The sequence below is a fragment of the Nuphar pumila genome, chromosome 1 (assembly GCF_984573655.1).
Source record: "Nuphar pumila chromosome 1, dmNupPumi1.hap1.1, whole genome shotgun sequence".
NCBI lineage: Eukaryota > Viridiplantae > Streptophyta > Magnoliopsida > Nymphaeales > Nymphaeaceae > Nuphar > Nuphar pumila.
This window is the reverse complement of record NC_143249.1, coordinates 165,585,202-165,608,713: the sequence shown is the minus strand read 5'-3', so window position 1 is coordinate 165,608,713 and position 23,512 is coordinate 165,585,202. Positions and strand designations below refer to the sequence as shown.

Sequence of the window (23,512 nt, the reverse complement as noted above, 5' to 3'; positions counted from 1 at the left end):
GGGATTGATAAAAAAAATCAAGAAAACTTGAAAAATGGATGGTTTCTAGTGGAAAGAAAGGTGTAGCTAGGTGCAACCAATATTTTCTTTATATGTGTGCATCTGCCTGGATTGCCTATTTTCTGGTAAATTGCTTTGGACTTGCTGAAACATGGTGCCTGCTCTTTCTCTGACTCACAAAAAAAGAAAAGAAAAAAATTGATATCTGACTATGAATTTGGGAGCAGTCTTACAAACAGGAAAGCAACACGTGCACGTGTTAGGATGATGCCAATAGGCACACCCAGAGTACCCTACAGAACTCCTGGTGAAGGTACATGGCAATGGGTTGACTTGTGGAACGCACTTGTAAGTAATAGCACACAGTTGAACATATCTTTGATGCTACATGTTGCAGGATAATTTAGACCTTTGGAAAATTTTACTTGCAGTACAGGGAGCGTGTCATCTTTATTGAGCAACATATTGATGAGGAGTTCAGTAATCAGATACTGGCTACAATGCTCTACCTAGATAGTTTGGAGTCTTCTGAAAAGCTGTACTTATATATCAATGGTCCTGGTGGTGATGTGAGTTTTTGTTTATGCTAAGCAGGTTCTTTTAAGATATCAAATTATGGACATATGTTCATCAATGATTTCTTTTCCTTTTTTTCTTCGGTGCTTTTGACAGTTAACCCCCAGCATGGCATTATATGATACCATACAGAGCTTGAAAAGTCCTGTTGGCACGAGGTGTGTTGGCTATGCTTATAATATGGCAGGGTTTCTTCTTGTAGCTGGAGAAAAGGTCCCACTATTATTTGAGAAATCCTTTATGCAAACTTTAGGAAATCAAATTTCGGAAACCACCTTTATTTTTTATCCTTGTCATGCTTCATTAAACAGGGTAGTCGCCTTGCCATGACTCTATCAAGAATTGCATTGCAGTCTCCTGCTGGGGCTGCTCGTGGTCAGGTCTGAAGAAATTTTTATCTGCTGAGTTGGAGCCATTCATACTTTGTCTCAATAATTCCCTTAGCATCTACTGTGGTCTCTATTTTTTGTTTCAACAGGCCGATGACATTCAAAATGAAGCCAATGAGCTCCTTAGAATCAGGGACTATCTGTTTCAAGAACTAGCTGCAAAGACTGGCCAACCTGTGGAGAAAGTATGAGTTCTATTTCCCTGCAATTTTATAAAGTTATAGTATATATTTTTACCTTATGATGAAAAATTTATTTATCTTTTTTTATTTTTATCTTTTCTTTCAATATTTTTTCCGACTAATGCAACTGTAACAACACTCTTCTTGGCACACCTTTATGCTACAAATTGCCTTTATGAATGGCAGATCATGCATTAGACTTTCTGATGAAAAATTCACTGAATTTCTCTTCGCTTTTGTTTTAACAGTCTATGTCCGAATTTTTTACAAAGTCAAATAGTATATACTATATCTCTTGATGGAGTTCATTTAATTTTTTTGTTCTCATATATACTTTCAGCTTGTCACATTGGTTTGGAATTTCAATGTGGTCAGAGGAAAGTATTAAACTTTTGTTTTATATATATATATATATAGGATAGTAACTAGGTTAGTTTAGTTTTGTTCCTTTTTGTTTTTTAGTTGGGATGAGACTAGTCAACCCATAGAGTCGGAAGTCCAGCGACTCTCCCTTTTGGAGCTCCAACTTTGTGTATAAATAGGGGGCAAAACCACCACAATATGTATGTTTCTTGCAAGAGTCTTGATCAATAAAATATTATTTTGATTCCTTGTGTTTGCCCCTTTAGTGGGTGTTTGTGTGTGAGGTCATTTTATGACTTGTGTATGTTCTTTTGGTGCTTTGGTGGAACTCTTTTGAGTGTCCACTTTGTTGTTTTGGTGAATATCTTCGAATAACCTTGTTTCTTTACATGGTATCAGAGCTTTGAAATCAAATTGATTTTTTGGTGTATTGGTAAGAGTGCTACTCAAGATTTGGAAGAGATAATTTTTTTTTTGAAAAATCCATTTAAGTGCTTGTGAGATTGTAGTGCCCTCTTGGTGGTGAAGTGTTCATGTGTTTGTGCTGTTCATTAGAGGCGCTTTTTTGGTAGTGAAGTGGTCATGTGTTCGTGCTCTTCATTGGAAAGACTCTCTTGATGGTGGAGTGCTCGCAATTCTTTTCTTATTATCTCCTCTCTTTTTTTCTTCCTCTTAATCTTCTATTCTCTTTCTTAGCCCGTGTAAACATGAATGACAATGATAATGTCACCCTAAAACCCATCAAGCTCATTGACACAAACTTTGTAACATGGTCTTCAATCATGAAGCATTATATGGGGGAAAGGGTTGTGGAGTGGTGTAAGTTTTGGAAAATGATTTTTAAAACGATATTTTTAAATAAAATCAAGTGAAAGCCCGACACCAAAAATATAAAAACCGGCTCGCACGAGTGGTGAAGTCCAGGTCAATCTCAGGGAACGGAAAAATACTTCGTATTCAAGCACACAATCTAACTACACTTTATTGCCAAAAAATCAATTAATTGAATGAATAAGGGAAAAGAGTGCAACCCTCTACGAAGGACTTTAAACAAATGAATAACGACTTTATTACAAACCCAATTAAATGAATAAAGTAAAATAAACCCTAATCTAAAAATAAAAGAAAGGGTCTTCAATGCTTCGAATCCTTTGTTATTTGTGACCCTTCTTTGCCTCTTTGTTCACTTTTGTATGGTTTGATAAATGACTTTCTGAGGGATCTCTGAGGGGCTCTTTTGAGGGCCTAAAGGGACCTCAGAAGGTACTTCGAGGGCTCAAAAAGGGGCTGACCGCACATCTGTACATTTTCCTTCAAAATAAAAACACAAAACACAGCAAAAAAGAGACAAAACTAAACAAAATCTACTATTTGATTCCCCAACAAAATTCAACAAACAAGAATTGAAACAAGGTAAACAAACTAACTACACTAGAGGCCGAAATAGCAAAACAACCTTTAACAAATTATGAACTAATTGATGACAACTATTAACAACTTAACGATATTACAAGAATCAAGAATTTACTAACTACTTTAACATTAATAACTAACAACTTAAAACAAGAAAACCATACACTATGGATTAAAATGATCTAAACTAACTAAATGCCACAATAAAATAACTACAAACTAATTATTAACAAACCTTACAAAAGCTACTAACTATCAATAACGAAAGAAATACCCGACTGTGCAAGAAATCAAGAATTACTAACCATGACACTATGACATCTAAATGAATAAATAAATTACACGACCATAATGCAGACTAAAAAATCTGTTTATAAACCGACCTACATGCAATACTAGCCTACTTGACTCAAACACACCAGCTGGACAAACGTCAAGACCCTCTTATCCCTCTTTTTTTTCCTTTTCTTTTAAACGTTACTACACACGCAATGTCACCCGAGTATGTGCTAGACCTGTGTGAGCTGAGTTTGGTTGCTCCGAATCTGAGTTCTCACCGATGCACGGTTCAACTTAACCATGTGACCTAGTTCCAATGGCTCGGTTTGGGTGTTTCGGTTCTAGCCGACTAGCGTGATCATACTGGACACGATGGTTTTCTCAACGATCCTGATCAGATCTAATCAAGATTTGCTCTGCGTGTTTGCTAAAAAAACCTAAACTAAAACACCAGAGAAAAAAAAATGAATAACTAGATGTTATCTTAATATGAGTCCTATTCGAATCTATATGCGCTTAACGAACAATGAATCATGCTAAAACAGACTCGATGCATTTAACTAAATTGAATTCTAATTAAATATGAAAAAATAAAGAAGCGAGGGAGAAGAGACTTACCGAATGGCTCGCCTCCGACAAAAGGATTGAGAAGAAGAGCGGCCTCTCCACGATATGCGTGGGTCACGCTGCACCCCTTGATAGAAGAAGAAGAAGACGCCAACGAGGAAACATGGTAGAGGAAAGAAAGAAAAAGAAGAAGAGAAGTGGAAGAAAGAAGAAGAAGAAGAAACCGTCTGGGAAAACAGAGAGAGGGAGAGAGAAAGAAAGGAGAACAAGAGGAGAGAAGAGACAGAGGGGGGGCGTGAATTTCAAGGTGGGAGACACCCCCCTCCTCTTAATCTCCTATTTAAATCCAAAAATTAGGTTAAAAACACATTTTTCAAAAAGTGTCTAATGATTGTTCAAAAATTTCCAAAATAGTCTCTGCTTAGAAAACATGTTTTTCTAAACTAAATATTCTGAAACAAACTAAAATTAGTTAATTAAAGCCTAACCTAACTAAACTACAATTAAGAAAACTCTAAACTAATAAAAACACTCAAAACGCAGGGCTGGATCAGAAAATGCGATGTTTTTCCAAAAATTCTATTTAAACCAAAACCTCAAAAACAACAATAAAGATGGGTTTTTAATGCACTTTTTATCATGGATCACACATAAATAGAGATGAATGACATGCAAATATTATGCATGATCATGGAGATTAGTGGATGGGTCAGATTTGAAGTCCAAACTAATTCTTATTAAGATAGAAGGAGAAAAAGTACCTCTTATGGAGGCGGAAGAGATCAAGGCTATGGTCACTTACGAGAAAAAAATGGAAAGAATGAATAATGGGGCATACCAAGATTATGTATTGGCTCATTAGTAGTGTTGATATCAAGAAGTGCTCCAGTCTAGCTAAATTTGAACATGCAAATAAAGCATGAGACTATCTTAAGAGAATGTATTCTCTTAAAGATATTGCTCACATTTGCAACTTGCAAGACAAAGTACGTACTATGACTCAAGGAGAAAAAATATTAGAGAATACTTTAGTGAGTTGTTTGACCTTTGGAATGAGTTGGCTCTTCTTGAGCCACAATGGCATTATCTCGAAAAAATAGAACTCCGTTAAAAGCAAATTGATGCAAAGCATTTCTATCAATTCATCAATGGTCTAAGACTGAAATTTGAGTCTACTAAATCGGCTCTTCTTTATAGAGGAAAAATCCCTTTTATTGAGGATACTATTGAAGATCTAAGTATGGAGGAAAATAGAGTAAAAAAGAAGACGTCTAAAGAGATGATAATTCGGTCTTAGCCTTGTTTAGACCAGAAAACTATGTCCATTCTTATAAACCACCACATTATGGGAGATCCAACAATGGTAACTATGAAAAATAAGGCAATGAGTTTGAGAAGAAGATAATTATTTATTATTGCCGTGAACCAGGACATGTCAAGACTTATTGCCCTAAATTGAAGAAACCCTATGAGAATAATGTAGCCTTGCTTGCATAAGAATCAAGTGAGTTCAAAGCTACACAAGAATGTCCTTGACTCGACTTGTAAAGGCTCTTCAACCACTACTCAAAGAAGCTTCATCAACTAGAGCGTCAGTCTCTTTTGTTAGCATCTTTGACCCTGGTAAGTCTCTTTGGCTTCTTAACTTAGGTGCCTATTTTCATATGACACCAAATGGTGATATTCTATCTGAATGTCGTAACTCAAGCGAGTCAAATGTTTTTACTGCTTATGGGACATCCCTTGAGATAAAGGGAACCGAAAATTTTGAAAATATTTCAAAAGGTTTTTGTATTCAAAAAATTAGATATATTCTCAAGCTAAACCTAAATCTTTTGTCTGCATCCCAATTATCTGACCATGGTATAATGTTTCTTTTTCTTCTATTGGTTGTCGAGTTCTGGATTGCCAGTCAGGGAAGCTGATTGAGAAAGGCCATAAAGAAGGAGGCTTATACTACATGGATTTTTTAAAAATACCTAAGAATACCTTTTGTTTTAATATTCAGAAACTGGATTTGGATTTATGGTATAAAAGACTTGGCCATTCTAATGTATCCAAAATCTAACACTTTTTAAATATGAATTTTTTTTTGTAATCTTGAAAATTTTGTGTGAAAATTGTATTCTTGGCAAAATGAAAAGATTGTCATTTCAAGAAAGAACTTTTGTCCAGAGTTGCCATTCGAGGAAGCGGGAGCGAGAAGAGGAAGCGGAAAATGAGGGACTTTCAAACTTTTAGGAAGCGTGGGGCGACTTAGAAACGAATCATGAATTGTCTCGGAAGTGAACCGAAAGCGACCTAGGAAGCGAACCGGAAGCGAAAAAAGAGAAAAAAAATAAAAATACAAAAAAATGAAAAAAGGGGGAACCGTGCTTCCAAAAAAAAATTTATGCTTCCCAGTGCGTTTCAGAAGCGCCACGTTTCGCACTTCCGAAACACGCTTCCCCACTTTTTTTGGCGTTTCCTGTAACTCTGCTTTTGTCTCTACACAACCATTTGAGTTAGTGCATTCAGATATTTGGGGTCCAACACCTATTGTATCTAAGGGTGAGTTTGCATATTATGTCATCGTTGTTGATGATTTTACTAGATACACATGGATTTATTTTCTCAAACACAAGTCTGAAGTCTTCTTATTTTCAAATATTTCACAAATTGGTCAAAAATAAATTTCAAAACAATGTCTCTATCTTTCACACTAATTGAGAAGGAGAATTTGTATCAAAGGATTTTAAAGATTACTTGGAATCGAATGGTATTACATATAAAAAATCTTGTCCCTACACTTCACAACAAAATGGCTTGGCTGAAAGAAAATATAGACACCATGGAAACCGCAAGAACTTTACTTATTTCAAATCAAGTCCCTAAAGAGTTTTGGGCCGAAACCACATTGAGTGCAGTTTATCTTATTAACAGAATGCCATCTGTCACCTTGAAAAATATATCATCAGTTGAGAAACTTTTTAAACTTACTCCTGATTATTACAAATTAAGAGTTTTTGGGTGCAAATGTTTTGTTTTCACTGATAAAAATGATAAACTTTCTCCTCGTACCATTTCTTGTGTCTTTTTGGGATATGCAAATAACCAAAAAGGCTATGGATTATTTGATTTTAAAAATAAGAAATTATATGTTTCAATAAATGTGTTTTTCTTAGAAAAGGAAAAATTCTTTGAATTTGAAAATCCTAAAGAAATAACTGAGTATTCATTTATGTTGGATTTAATTCCAAAGTTTGGTGATTGTGATGAAGATCAGGATATCAAGAATGATATGGTAAGTGGAGAAAAATGTTATGTTAATGAGATAAGTAAAGAACAATCTCAAAATCAGGACTATATTCAATATTCATGTGCCCTAGAAAAATATACGAATGATGAAAACTATCTAGAAATACAAACTAGAAGGTCATCTAGAGTATCTAAACCTTCAGAGAAATTTGTGTCCTATGAGTCATTTTCGCGTAAGTATCAAGCTTACATTGCATTTATTACATTCTTATATAGAACCCTCAAAATATGCTTAATCCAAGAAACATTTTGAGTGGGTAAAAGCCATGAGAGTAGAATTTGATGCTTTAGAAAAGGCGAATACTGTTGAGAAACTCGGTTTTGATGTCACATAATATGATACACTGTCTTATTTAATTTTGTATGATATGATAATATGTTCTTTTGAAATAATGTTATATTATGACTAAATATGTTTTGCCTTAAATCTAACGAGTATTTGATGCAAGGATATCTCACCCAATAAGGATGGAGACTTCCTGATTCAAGTACAACTATGGTGCAATCATACTCCTTGAAGAAAAAGCTTGATGAGCCATGCTTTCCTAAAGTTCAAATGAAGAAATCGGCTACCTCAAGTTGAAGATTTTTTTCTCCTTTAGAGTCATATGTAACAGAACCTTCAGGAACTTGCATATTGCATATTACATACTCATTCATACATACTATATCACAAAAGTATACGATAGTTTCAAAAAGGTTCTTTTTTGAAAACCAACAAGTGTACCTTCTTACAACCTTTTATGAAAAAGATATTTTGTCATATAATAATTGTACCTTCTTACAACCTTTTATGAAAAAGATATTTTGTCATATAATAATTGTACCTTCTTACAACCTTTTATGAAAAAGACATTTTGTCATTATACCTTACACTATATACAAGACAACATAAAATCGGCTACATAAGAAAAACAAATAAAATATGTTTTTGAAAAGACTTAAGATATCTTCTTTAAAATATTTCTTAATACAAGAAGAAGACAAAAACATAAATCGGCTACACAAAAGAAATAAAATATGTTTTTGAAAAGACTTAAGATATCTTCTTTAAAATATTTCTTAATACAAGAAGAAGACAAAAACATAAATCGGCTACACAAAAGAAAAACAAATAAAATATGTTTTTAAAGGACTCTAGTTACTTTTTCTCATAACTATAGAATGTCGACTTACTTGAAGTCATCATTCTCTTTACAAAGCATTAAATACCTTCTGTAACAAATCCCTTCTAAATATCCTTCTTTTTGGATCCTCATTCTCTCTGGAGACTTTAAAATACACTACATAAAGAACATACTTGACATGACTATGTACAAATAAATATCTCAAAGCACTCATAGTACTTACACTCATTTAAAGTAAAGAAGTACTAATGTACCTCAAATCATTAATTAGAATAAAGACAAAACTACAACCCAACGTTCAAATGTACTATTGTAAGAAATAGACTTTCTTACATAAAATATGTATTACCTAAAACACTACAACGACTAGTGTACCCTCTATCTTACTCTTCTAGAAAAAGGCATTCTCGAACTTCTCTAAAAGATATTTTTGAAAAGACATAACATTTCATATTTCAAAAAGTTACAATTCCAAAATGTAACGACTACTTTTTATGAGCTATATAAACACACACACATAAACTATTCAAACAAGAGGAATGAAATAGACGTGTGAGCTTACAAAGAGAAAAATTTTCTATTCGTGATTTGAAAAGAGAGCCTTGAAAAAGAAAGAGAAAAAGAAAAAGAAAGAAAAGAGAAAAAGTCAAGTCCAGCTCTTTGACAAAGAGTATCCTCTGAGTGACAAACAGAACATTCTTAGAATCTTTCATTCGTGCATTCATATCATTCTGAAGGTTCTATAGGAAGTATTGTAACTCTGTTTATTCACTGTACTCCTTTGTTCAAAGAAGTAGACCTCTGTGAAAGAGGGTGTTGCCCTTCTCTGTTGAGAGAAGAAGACCTCTTGGGAAGAGGGTGTTGCCCTTCTCTGTTGAGAGAAGAAGACCTCTTGGGAAGAGGGTGTTGTACTATTTATCCGGTAACTCGGATGTTATAGTGAAATCTCAAGTGGTTTGCTTGGGGACTGGATGTAGGTCTGGATATTGACCGAACCAGTATAACTTCTGTGTTTTATGTGTTGTGCCTTATTGCTTAATTATTTTATTTTATCGATCATTATCATATTTCACTATTCACCCCCCCTCTAGTGGAATTTCATTTGGTATCAGAGCAGGTCTGCTGGTTTCGACGTAACAAGTCTTCCAGCACAAATGGCATCTACCTCTTATGCTCGTGATATTGAAGGTCAACACGCATCTCGTCCCCCCTTCTTCAATGGCTCCAACTACGGATATTGGAAGTGCAGAATGGCTATCTTTCTCAAATCCATAGACTTTGCTGTATGGAAAATTGTTGAGCATCCATACACATCTCCATCCGCAGACTATAACTTATGGTCTGATGAAGAAAAGAAAATGGCAAACTTAAATGCAAAGGCTATGAATGCCTTATATTGTGCCATTGATCAAAATGAATTCAACAGAATATCTATATGTGAATCTGCATATGACATTTGGCATTCTTTGGAGGTGATTCATGAAGGAACCAACAAAGTCAAAGAAGCCAAAATATCATTTCTTGTTAGAAAATATGAGTTGTTCAAAATGAACAAAGATGAACCCATCACAGAGATGTTTACCAGATTCACCAACATCACCAATGATCTGAAATCTCTGGGTGTAACATATTCCCAGACTGAAAAGGTGAAGAAAATCTTGAGATCTCTCACAACTGATTGGGAGAGAAAGACCACTGCTATTGAAGAAGCTCAAGATTTATCTAAGCTTACATTGGACGACTTAATAGGAAATCTTATGGCCTATGAAGTCCACATGAAAGAAAGAAGGGAAGAAGAGCAACCAGTAAAGAAAACTCTAGCTTTCTCAGCCCTATCTGAGAATGAAGACTCAGATAAAGAATCAGAAATTGCGCTACTTACCAGAAAATTCCAGCGCTTCATGAGAAGGAACCGGCTTCCAAACAGGCACAAGGAAAGAAAAGATCTTAAAGAAGATCCCATGTGCTTTCAGTGTAATAAGCCAGGGCACTTAAAACGTGACTGTCCCCTTCTCAAAAGAAAGTCCAAGACTGAGGAACCAAAGAAGAGGTTCTTCAAGAAAAAGGCTCTGCATGCTCAATGGGATGATTCAGAACCATCCACTAGTGAAGAGTCAAGTGATGATGAAGCCGAAACTGCAAATATGTGCTTCATGGCAAACGAAAGTTCGGTAAGTGAAATCTCTGATTTTTCCTTTGAAGAACTTCTAGATGCTTTTCAAGAACTATTTGAAGAATCTAGAAAATTGAGTTTCAAAAATAAAGCTTTAAAATCTGAAAATTTAGAGCTTTCTCAAGAGAATGAAAAACTCAGCAGTGAAAATTCTGAGTTGAAAAAGAAAAATCTTTTGCTTATATCTGAAATTTCTTCTACTAGCTCCAAAACTAAAGATATGCAAGTAGAAATTTCAGAACTAAAAAGTAAAACTGAAAACCTTATGAAAACGGTTTTCAAGTTTACTAAAGGTAAAGAGAACTTGGATAAACTCTTATCCTCTCATAAAGTCTCCTTTTACAAGAATGGGATTGGCTATTCTCATTTCAAAAAACCTTCTTGTATAAATCAAAAGACCACATTTGTGAAAAGTTCATCTGAACCAAATAAGGAGTATTATATTAATAATCTTTTTTACTCCTCTAAAGAGATAGACAAACCCAAATCCAAATGGATATGGGTTCCAAAGTCTAACAAAAAAGGACCCGATTGGGTACCAAAAAGAAGATTTACTTAATGTTTTGCAGGCTCCAAAGAAGAACAGATGGATACTAGATAGTGGATGTTCAAAGCACATGACAGGACATCCAGACCTTTTTGCTGTTCTTCATCATAAAGAAGGAGAAACCGTCACCTTTGGAGATAACAACAAAGGTTTGATAATTGGTATTGGAAATATTGGTAACATAGACAAACCTCTTATCAAAGACGTTCTCCTTGTTAAAGGATTAAAACATAACCTACTAAGTATCAGTCAAATGTGTGACACAGGTTATAATGTTAGCTTTAATCATGATGCATGCCTCATAGCTGACACAAATGAAAACATCATCTTAAAAGGTATAAGAAAGAATAATATATACGAACTATACCTAGAAAACATCACAGAACATTGTCTTATAGCTAATAATGACACTCAACATCTATGGCACATGAGAATGGGCCATTTCAATTCAAAATACATGTCCAAACTAGCTAAAAATAAATTAGTACGTGGGTTACCCAACATATCTTTTAAAAAAGGACTATTTTTGTGATGCATGTCAATTAGGAAAATTGTCAAAATCTCCTTTCAAATCAAAAAATGTCATCTCAAGTAAAAGACCTTTAGAGCTTCTCCACCTGGACCTTTTTGGTCCTTCTAGGGTAGCTAGCCTTAATCATAATAGATATGTTTTTGTCATTGTAGATGATTACTCAAGATTTACTTGGGTAATATTTTTGAAAAACAAAAGTGACACGTTTTGTCAGTTTGAAATCTTGTGTAAAAAATTACAAAACGAAAAATCATGTTCCATTGTTAAAATCCGTAGTGACCATGGAGGAGAATTTGAAAATGAACTCTTTGAAATTTTTTTTAACTTGCATGGTATTTCTCATAACTTTGCCTTCCCTAGAGCTGCACCTCAAAATGGTGTAGTAGAAAGAAAGAATAGAACCCTTCAGGAATCTGCCAGGACTATGCTCCAACACAATGATCTTGTAAAATCTTTTTGGGCAGAAGCTGTTAATACTGCATGCTACATAACAAATAGAGTTCTCATTAAACCCTTATTAAATAAAACTCCCTATGAACTATTCTATGACAGACCTCCAAGAATAGACTACTTCAAAGTCTTTGGATGTAAATGCTTTATCCTAAACACAAAAGATAGCTTAGATAAGTTTGATGCTAAATCTGTTGAAGGCATATTCTTAGGATATTCAAGTCATAGTAAAGCATACAGAGTTTTCAATAAGTGTCATAATACTATTGAAGAATCTATGCATGTTAGTTTTTGTGAATCTATTGATCAATCTGTTCATATACAAACTAATGATGATGTTGAAAGTACAGATTTATTTTTAGATAACACAGCTAAGTCTAATGAAGATGATCACCAAAGAACCTTTGTCGATATCAAAGATCATCCTCAAAAGCAGATTTTGGGAGAACTAACAAAGGGGGTTCAAACTAGAGCTCAGCTAGAACGGATTGCAAACATGGCATTCATTTTTCAACTTGAACCAAAGAAGATTGATGAAGCCATCATTGATGAGTTCTGGATGCTAGCCATGACTGAAGAACTGAATCAATTCCAAAGAAATGACGTTTGGGATCTTGTGCCGAGACCAAAGGATCATCCAATCATTGGGACAAGATGGATCTTCAGAAACAAGCTAGACGAAACAGGTAATGTTATAAGAAACAAGGCCAGACTAGTAGCTCAAGGATACAACCAGGAGGAAGGTATTGACTTTGATGAAACATTTGCTCCTGTTGCTAAACTTGAATCTATTAGAATGCTCTTAGCATATGCAAGCTATATGGATTTCAAATTATTTCAAATGGATGTTAAAAGTGCTTTCTTAAATGGTTTTATAAATGAAGAAGTCTATGTAAAACAACCTCCAGGATTTGAAAATGAACAGTACCCAGATCATGTTTTTAAACTCAAACGTGCCTTGTATGGTTTAAAACAAGCACCTCGTGCTTGGTACGAAAGACTTAAAACCTTTTTATTAAAAACTGGTTTTTCTGTTGGCAAAGCAGATTCTACACTATTTGTCAAAGTAGTGGATAATCATACCCTAATTGTTCAAATCTATGTCGACGACATCATCTTTGGATCTTCTAACAGCACTCTCTGTGAAGATTTTTCTAAGTCCATGCAGAAGGAATTTGAAATGAGTATGATGGGAGAACTCACCTACTTTCTTGGACTGCATATTAAGCAAACCAAGGATGGAGTTTTCATCAACCAATCTAAGTATGCTCATGAACTTCTGAAGAGGTTCAACATGAACTCAACTGCTTCAAAATCCACTCCTATGAGCACTACTACTGTGTTGGACAAAGATGAAGATGGTAAGACTGTTGATACAAAGGTATACCGAGGTATGATAGGATCACTTCTTTATTTAACTGCTAGCCGTCCAGATATAATGTTTAGTGTTTGCTTGTGTGCTAGATTCCAGTCAAACCCAAAAGAATCACATCTTAAAGCTGTAAAAAGAATAATGAGATATTTAAAAGACACAGTTGATTTTGGATTATTCTATTCAAAATCCTCTACATTTGATCTAATCTCATACAGTGATGCTGACTTTGCTGGAAGTAAATCTGACAGAAAAAGCACAAGTGGAACATGTCACATGCTAGGGCACTCACTGGTATCATGGTTCAGTAAGAAACAGAATTGTGTATCATTATCAACTACTGAAGCCGAATACATTGCTGCTAGCCTAGCTTGTACTCAAGTTATCTGGATGAAACAAACATTAAAAGATTTTGATTTAAATTTTGAAAACACAACTATTTTTTGTGATAATACAAGTGCTATAAACCTATCTAAGAATCCTATTTTACACTCACGAACTAAGCACATTCAAATAAGACACCACTTCTTAAGAGAACAAGTCTTAAACAACATAATTAAACTAGAATTCATACCCACTAATCAACAGTTAGCTGACATATTCACTAAACCATTAAGACATGAAGACTTCACACGAATTAGAAGAGAACTAGGAATATGTAAACTAAGTGACTTATAAATTAATCACACTTAATATAATACTTCTTATAAGTTTTGTTAAAATCTTATTTTAAAAGTCTTTTTCTTCTTATCGATTTTTGTTAGTCAAACTAGGTTTCCATATTCACGTATACTCTAAACTCTTATAAGACACATTCTTTATGTCTTTCAACTTGTCATCTTTCAAGTACACATCCATAATGACTCTTTGTCCTATCTCCTTTCACTCATATCCATAAGAACTAATTATATTAAAAGCTATCATGACATTGTTCACATCACTCATCTCATATCTCCTTTATTATTTATTGTCCTTTTGTGAAAACTTCTCTTACGATAAGTTGATTCACCTTCAACATGATAACATATTATTTTATGAGAAATCTTACTTTTCAAATTTTAGTCAAAATTCAAATGATTATCCTCTCGTACCACCTCTTAAGTTATTATATTTCACATAAATTTTTACTATATCATCTATTATATCATAGCCTAAGAACAATCTATTATCATCTCTTCATGGTTTACATCTTTTACGAAAATTCTCTTTTCAAAAACATTAACTCTCTCTCTACATTATACGAAGTTCCTTTTCATCCGTGACCATGACTCTCTCATATATTTTATATCTCTCTCCAATCGAGATTCATTAAAACCTTGTCCTTCACTCCACTTTATGTCATACAATTTCTATCCAACTTCAAGTGATTGGTGTCCTTTATGACCACTCTCATTTTTTTTACATATCCGTATCACCCTCCTTTCACGTATATCAAAATATACACTTCTTAAATAAGAAATTATTGCATTTCCTCATACTCTCATATTTGTCCTATTCCAAACTCCCTCTTCACGATTTTGGAATGCTTTCACATAAAGTAAATTCTTGAAAAAGTTGTTTGTTCTTATTAGGCCATTATTCACTCTCTATTCTTCATGATCTTCACGAAAAACTTTAAAAACTCTTGAATCATTCTTTCTCTTACGTTTAATATGACACTCCATACTCAATTCATGACTCTTCTCACTATCCAACAAGATTGCCCATAGTAAATTTGTTACATATATAGAAAAATTATTTCGAAACTATGTCCTTCTTAATATCTATGCTAATATAATACACCTTCTTCCAAAATTGATTTGATTTGTCATGCACAAGTCTCTTATTTTACAACTCACGCATTTCCTCATTTCATATCAACAATTATTTTCTTCCTTCTATTTAATCAATTGGTTCATCTCTTACCATTCCATTCGATCTTTTCTATCCTTATACAAATTTTCTCTCGGTTCTAGCTCCTTTCTCTCCTAGTGCTTTATTTTCAAGACACTCGAAAATGGCTTCCTCTTCTACCAATGTGATCACCTCCGCCGATCTAAGGTATCCTGATTTGTTTCACACCTACACCTCACTCTGCTCTCGCCCCATTCATGAAGGAAAATTGATCAACTTTGACGACTTCATGTTCTTCGACTTAGACACCTATCTCCCCGAACTCAAACCTCTCATAGGATCTTCATCCCCAGCCGCCTATTATCCTGAACTAGTTCGACTGTTTTATACCAACTTCTCTTCTGATCATGAACAAACCTCAATCACCAGCAAAGTCCGAGGACATCTGATGATTTTCAATGCTTCCGACCTAGGTAGAATTCTAAATCTACCTTCCACCGGTACCGACCTTAACGCCATAGTACCAATCGACCGATCGGTACTTCGAAAAATACTTCTCTGCACCAACTGCTACCAACTTCCGTGGCACATGAGGAATCTCCAACCTCAAGCTCAGCTACTTGCCCAGATTCTTTTCCATAACCTCTATCCCAAGCATCCCCGCCAGGGATTAGTTCCTCGAAAAATCTCTCTTCTTATCTACGCAATCCTTTCTTCTCTTTCGATAAATTGGTCATCCATTATTTTCGACCTTTTTATTCGTTATCAGAAATTTGAGCCTCTTCTTTTTGGGTGTTTTATAACTCCCATTCTCAAATACTTCCAAGTACCACTTCACAACGAAGTCATCCTCCGACCCTCTCACGTCCTCGATGCTACCACCTTCAATCTAAGGTCCCTGCACATGCCCGACTCTGATGAAGCAGATCCACTGTCCTCCTTCAATTACTTTTCTGCTATGATGGATATCGAGCAAACTCAAGATCGAATCCTTCGTAATCAAGCCCTGTTGCAGCAGACTCGCAAGCGGAATCGTGCCAACCGGACAACTTCACCTTCTCCACCCTCGAGATAGACTCATTTTTTATTATATTTGGTCTGTAATAATTTTTTATTACTCTGATCCCTCCTTTTTGTCCATGACAAAGGGGGAGAAAACCTGTCTCTTTAAACATTATTTCACCTTTTTTATCATATTATTATTTCTATGCATAATGTCTTTTTGACAGGGGGAGCATATTTTGTCATTATCAAAAAGGGGGAGAATGTTGAGAAACTCGGTTTTGATGTCACATAATATGATACACTGTCTTATTTAATTTTGTATGATATGATAATATGTTCTTTTGAAATAATGTTATATTATGACTAAATATGTTTTGCCTTAAATCTAACGAGTATTTGATGCAAGGATATCTCACCCAATAAGGATGGAGACTTCCTGATTCAAGTACAACTATGGTGCAATCATACTCCTTGAAGAAAAAGCTTGATGAGCCATGCTTTCCTAAAGTTCAAATGAAGAAATCGGCTACCTCAAGTTGAAGATTTTTTTCTCCTTTAGAGTCATATGTAACAGAACCTTCAGGAACTTGCATATTGCATATTACATACTCATTCATACATACTATATCACAAAAGTATACGATAGTTTCAAAAAGGTTCTTTTTTGAAAACCAACAAGTGTACCTTCTTACAACCTTTTATGAAAAAGATATTTTGTCATATAATAATTGTACCTTCTTACAACCTTTTATGAAAAAGACATTTTGTCATTATACCTTACACTATATACAAGACAACATAAAATCGGCTACATAAGAAAAACAAATAAAATATGTTTTTGAAAAGACTTAAGATATCTTCTTTAAAATATTTCTTAATACAAGAAGAAGACAAAAACATAAATCGGCTACACAAAAGAAATAAAATATGTTTTTGAAAAGACTTAAGATATCTTCTTTAAAATATTTCTTAATACAAGAAGAAGACAAAAACATAAATCGGCTACACAAAAGAAAAACAAATAAAATATGTTTTTAAAGGACTCTAGTTACTTTTTCTCATAACTATAGAATGTCGACTTACTTGAAGTCATCATTCTCTTTACAAAGCATTAAATACCTTCTGTAACAAATCCCTTCTAAATATCCTTCTTTTTGGATCCTCATTCTCTCTGGAGACTTTAAAATACACTACATAAAGAACATACTTGACATGACTATGTACAAATAAATATCTCAAAGCACTCATAGTACTTACACTCATTTAAAGTAAAGAAGTACTAATGTACCTCAAATCATTAATTAGAATAAAGACAAAACTACAACCCAACGTTCAAATGTACTATTGTAAGAAATAGACTTTCTTACATAAAATATGTATTACCTAAAACACTACAACGACTAGTGTACCCTCTATCTTACTCTTCTAGAAAAAGGCATTCTCGATCTTCTCTAAAAGATATTTTTGAAAAGACATAACATTTCATATTTCAAAAAGTTACAATTCCAAAATGTAACGACTACTTTTTATGAGCTATATAAACACACACACATAAACTATTCAAACAAGAGGAATGAAATAGACGTGTGAGCTTACAAAGAGAAAAATTTTCTATTCGTGATTTGAAAAGAGAGCCTTGAAAAAGAAAGAGAAAAAGAAAAAGAAAGAAAAGAGAAAAAGTCAAGTCCAGCTCTTTGACAAAGAGTATCCTCTGAGTGACAAACAGAACATTCTTAGAATCCTTCATTCGTGCATTCATATCATTCTGAAGGTTCTATAGGAAGTATTGTAACTCTGTTTATTCACTGTACTCCTTTGTTCAAAGAAGTAGACCTCTGTGAAAGAGGGTGTTGCCCTTCTCTGTTGAGAGAAGAAGACCTCTTGGGAAGAGGGTGTTGCCCTTCTCTGTTGAGAGAAGAAGACCTCTTGGGAAGAGGGTGTTGTACTATTTATCCGGTAACTCGGATGTTATAGTGAAATCTCAAGTGGTTTGCTTGGGGACTGGATGTAGGTCTGGATATTGACCGAACCAGTATAACTTCTGTGTTTTATGTGTTGTGCCTTATTGCTTAATTATTTTATTTTATCGATCATTATCATATTTCACTATTCACCCCCCCTCTAGTGGAATTTCAAATACTTGGACTGTTCAAGATATTTCCTGAAGAACGAAACCCATAAATTGTTAATGGGTATATAAGATAAAAGCCAAGAGTGAAGAAACTCTTGAAATATACAAAGTTGGGTTAGTTGCCAAGGGATACTCTCAGAAGTATGGAATAGATTATGAGGAAACCTTTTTTTCAGTTGCTTGGATGACCACAGTTAGAACTGTAGTAGCCATTGCTTCTGTAAAGAAATGGCCTATATATCAAATTGATGTCAAGAATGCGTTTCTAAATAAAAAATTAGTTGAAGTATATATGCAGTCACCGCTTGATATAATTATTCCTAAAAGAAAAGTTCTTCGGTTAAATAAGGTTTTGTATGGCCTCAAAAAAATTCAAATGATACCGAGTCATAGCTACAACCACTATGGAAGTGGTCTGACTGAGAAGATTGTTGATTGATATAGGCGTTCAAATTCATGGAGCATCACGACTATGATGTGACAACAAAAGTTTCATCTACATCGCCAGCAACTAGACTTTCCACAAACGAAACCAACACATTGAGATGAACTGTCACTATGTACGAAGGATTACCTACGTGGCACCATTGATCTTTCCTATGTTACTTCAAAATATCAATTGATAGACTTTTTCACAAAACCTCTCATTGCTCTTAGATTTCACTTTCTCTTAGGCAAACTTTCGGTTATCAAACCGTAAGTTTGAGGGAGAGTGTTATATATATATATATAACTAGGATAGTAACTAGGTTAGTTTAGTTATGTTTCTTTTTGTTTTTTAGTTGGAATGCGAGTAGTTAGAGTCGTTGGGTTGGACTCCCAACGACTCTCCCTTTTGGAGCTCCAACTTTGTGTATAAATAAGGGGCAACCCCCCCCCCCCCCCCCCCCCCCCCCCCCCCAATATGTATGTTTCTTGCATGAGTCTTTCAATAAAGTATTATTTTTATTCCTTGTGTTTGCCCTTTTAGTGGGTATTTGTTTGTGAGCTCATTTTGTGGATTGTGTTTATTCTTTTGGTGCTTTGGTGGAACTCTTTTGAGTGTCCACTTTGTTGTTTTGGTAAATATCTTCGGAGGACCTTGTTTCCTTACAACTTTCACTAAGCTATTCTCTGAATAATTACAAATACTTAAGATCTCTTCATTATTAAAGTCCGTAACAACCAATCTTTATAAGAAACATTGTTTCTTTGCTGGCTTGCCATTGAGGTGGGGCAAACAATAATAATGTATAAAAGTTCAGTCTCTCTCTGGATGACTTGGCTGGAGAAGCTAAATAAGTGAAGAAGCTAATTGGGATTGTTTGAGGGAGGCATGTAAATAGTTGCCAATGCAAGAAGCAGCATGGGAATTTGGGGCAGGAAGTGACAACTGATAATTTAAGTTTTAAGAGGATTTGAGGAGCGATAATGAAAAATGAATGGGAAGGTGTTGGGGAGGGTGAAGAATAATTGGGAAGAAAAATAGGATTTGTGTGCAAAGCGATGGTGAAAGTAATCATAATCCATAAGTTATATTAAGAAATCTTCAGATCACTTGAGGGAGGCATGTAAATAGTTGCCAATGCAAGAAGCAACATGGGAATTGGGGGCGGGAAGTGACAACTGATAAATTTAAGTTTTAAGAGGATTTGAGGAGCGATAATGAAAAATGAATGGGAAGGAGTTGGGGAGGGTGAAGAATAATTTGGGAAGAAAAATAGGATTTGTGTGCAAAGTGATGGTGAAAGTAATCATAATCCATAAGTTATATTAAGAAATCTTCAGATCACTTGAGTGAAAGAATATAATGAAAACATACTTGCAACATCTAAAAATAGTAATTATATATGATTTATTTGATTTAAGAATGACCTTTGTGAACAATATTCTTACTTTGTACTTCAAGGTACTAAAAATAGCAAGAAAAAAGTTATGCAAAAATTAATGCATGTTCTATAAGGTTTGCTCACACATATAAATAAGCATTATGACTATTTACTGTACTTTCTATGTTGAACAAATGTTAATAAATTTAAGAAGTTAATGCATGTTCTATAAGGTTTGTTCACACATCTAAATAAGCATTAGGAGTATGTATTGTACTTTCTATGTTAAACAAATGTTAATAAATTTAAGAAACCATTGATTTGGGCATATTGATACCTCAATCTCATGAAATTCACATCTATAATATCATTAGCCAAGTTCCTGGCTGCTTCCTTCAGTTTTGGAAGCAGGCACTGCCTAGTTCAAAACACAATTTCCAGCAAGCAGGCTTCCCACTGCACCTAAGTGCTTCCTTTGATTATGTATAGATGTTCCCATATATTGGTTCCGGCGAAGTTTAAGTGGGTAGTCAAGTGATGCACTTATGTATCTGTTTAACTGGAATATGAAAATGGAAGTTAGATGAATGGAACCAATGCACCTGTTGTGGTATGGCTCATTATCTGCATAGTGGTTGTTGGTTATGTTTCTCTTCAAGAGAAAAGACCTTGCTTTTCTATCATGGTGCAGCCCAATCTCTGTTATGTCATGGAGGTGGCCAAAGTTTTGAGGCAAATAGAGGCAGCAATGGTTAAGGAGAAATAGATGCAGGTCCCATGTGACAGGACCATGATACAAGCGGAAGCAGATCAGATCATGCTGAACATGAGCGTTTTTGCTCATGCCAACATCGTGGCCGTCCGATTTGTATTTTGAAAAGCTAAAAAGTCAACAAAACTACGTGGCATTCATCCAAAATGTAAACAGACGGCCACGATGTTAGCATGAGCAAAAACGCTCATGTTCAGCATGACCTGATCTGATTCCGATACAAGCACGTTGGGGCCATGGCATGCTGTGCTGGATGGTAAAGAATGGTGCAAGACACATGGTTTTGGTGCAGCCTGATGTTGCAAAATGCTATGTGGTATCTGATTGATTTGGAAAATGGTTAGATGGGCCTTACAAGAACTAGTCAAGCAACAATGGGATTCACATTGAGGAAGTAATATTACCTGTTAATGATGTTGATGTGGTTTCTGAGTTTTTCTCAGGCTCAGGCATTAGAGGACTTGGTTTTGTATTGAGTCAAATTTTTGGTATCTGCTATTGCTGGAGTGCATAATTGAGTTTAAGAGAAGGAATGAGATTGAGGACCGTTTTTGTAGATGAAACTGAATTTAGCAACCATGTAGATGTGAATGAGAGAAACCTTCATTGGTAGTATTAGTTCATGAGTTGTTGCAGGATTGGCCACACTGTTTTCTTCTGAAAAGAGATCCACTGATCATCTTGTGTAAATGCCTCTATGCTTGAGTCTATTGCCTTATGCAGTAGGGAATTCACTCAATTGTTTCACTTTACTGTTGTTGTTTTGCTGCCAAGACTGGTGGTTTCCACATGCACAAGTAACTTGGTTTCACCGTTCCCATAGTCGTCACTTATATTAAATACTAAATCACTACATTGAACAATAGATCATAAATAATAAAAATCAAGTGACCTTTCAGCATCAGATGTTCAGGGATTTGACGTCTATTGCATCAGGTACCTTACACAATATTTTTCAGTTGACTGCAAAACCTGCAGCCCTATCATGAACTGTGGGATATATTCTTTATTTTTTACCACTTGACTAATCTGTTTGTCTCCATGTTACCTATGTTAGAATTTGAACTCTTCTATATCCACACTTGTATTTGGATGATGCAGATACACAAGGATCTTAGTCGAATGAAGCGATTCAATGCTCAAGAGGCTCTGGAATATGGGCTGATTGATCGTATAATCAGGCCATCTCGTGCCAAGGCTGATCCTCCACGCAGGCAACCAGCAGGAGGCCTTGGTTAAACGCCTGTCATGCAGTGACTGCATTTGTAAAATTGGTGATCAAAATGATCTCAGCATGCATGGATGTTTTTTTTTTCCTATACAAATGATAGAAGCATTAACAACTTTGACTTTTAGCTAGTTTCCTGTTTCATTATTAGATAGATACACGTCCTAATTTTCATCATCGGTAGGTCTGGTGGAAACAGTAATGCCAATGGCGTTGGATTTGCTAATGCATTTACTAAATGAAGCCTCTTAACCCATAGAACTTTGGTCCAAATCCCAAGTAATCATTAGAATCAATATTGTCATGGCGCTACCTTCAACGCGTAAACCCATTTATATAATGTCACTGCAGAAGTTCCGAACTCTCCATGAGAAGCTGAAACTTTTGGGATGAGTCGTGATGGTTGGATGGCGAGGGTTGCATTATCTTGACCCAGGGGGTTCCCTCTAGCATCAAGGAACGTTGTGCTGTAGGGAGTCCGGATCGGGTGCAATATGATGGAACAAATATTTGTGCATTAATCACCCTATCACCCTCCATCAGGTCTTGGGTCCCGCACCTGACAGGCCCTGTCCCCAAGATGGAGGGTGATCAGGTGCTTAATGCACAAATATTTGTTCCATCATATCCCCCTTGATCTTTTCACTGCTGTAGGGATGTGCCATCTTGAATGTTTTCTAACCGCATTGTGTAGGTTTTGACAAGGCCATGATTGATGATAGCGCCACGTTAATTGATTCATTCTCTTATATCGTACCATCAGGAACCAATCGTGTTTGGCCTCTCGAGGGTAAAACCGTGAACAAAATATAGTGCCAAATTGATTGATTGATTCTTTCTGCTTGAATCTTTCCTTCTCTCTCTCTTTTAGTTATAGGAAATCTGGGGCTCCCTTGCACTTCCAGCAAACATTATAAAAATATAGTTCCAGATATAAAATGTGCATACCAACAGGGCTCCGCTTGTCTGGAAGGAGCAGTTAGTGCACGCTACCTTGTGTTGGGAGGTTGCAAGTTGGAATACCATGGTATGGTTGGGGGTCTGCCTAACCCCAGCTTTCTCTGTCAAAAAAAAATATAGAATATGTTCATATCCTACCTCAGATATTTCTACAAAATGTGGTATCAACACGTGTGGCCATGTTCTGTTCAGGGAAACAAAATGAGGCTTGTCTTTGAGAGATGTCTGAGTGGTTGATAACTCTAGTCTTGAAAACCATTATAGTAATGAACACAGATTTATCGAGGAATCTCTCTCTCTCTAGATCTCCTTTTCATTGTTGAATATACTTATTTAGTTCTTGCTTGCTTTGGTTTGCCCTATTATAATATAAGGACATGGAACCTGTAATCAGCTTCATTATCAAGCATTAAAACCAACATCATGAATGGAAAACATGAAACCCCAGAGAGAGAGAGAGAGAGAGCTTCGCGATCACTGCACGCACTATTCATTCATGCAAAGCAGA

At 35.2% G+C, this 23,512-nt stretch overlaps 1 protein-coding gene across 1 annotated transcript; it reads left to right on the top strand.

The window, feature by feature from the left end:
• Positions 1 to 231: 231 nt before the first annotated feature.
• Positions 232 to 22,143, top strand: LOC149851195 (ATP-dependent Clp protease proteolytic subunit-related protein 2, chloroplastic-like). Its single transcript, XM_090014021.1, has 6 exons — positions 232 to 348; positions 432 to 569; positions 673 to 789; positions 888 to 956; positions 1,055 to 1,150; positions 21,918 to 22,143. The coding sequence occupies exons 1-6, from the start codon at positions 265 to 267 to the stop codon at positions 22,053 to 22,055; spliced, it is 642 nt and encodes a 213-aa protein (XP_089870147.1). The 5' UTR covers positions 232 to 264; the 3' UTR covers positions 22,056 to 22,143.
• The last annotated feature ends 1,369 nt before the right edge of the window (positions 22,144 to 23,512 follow it).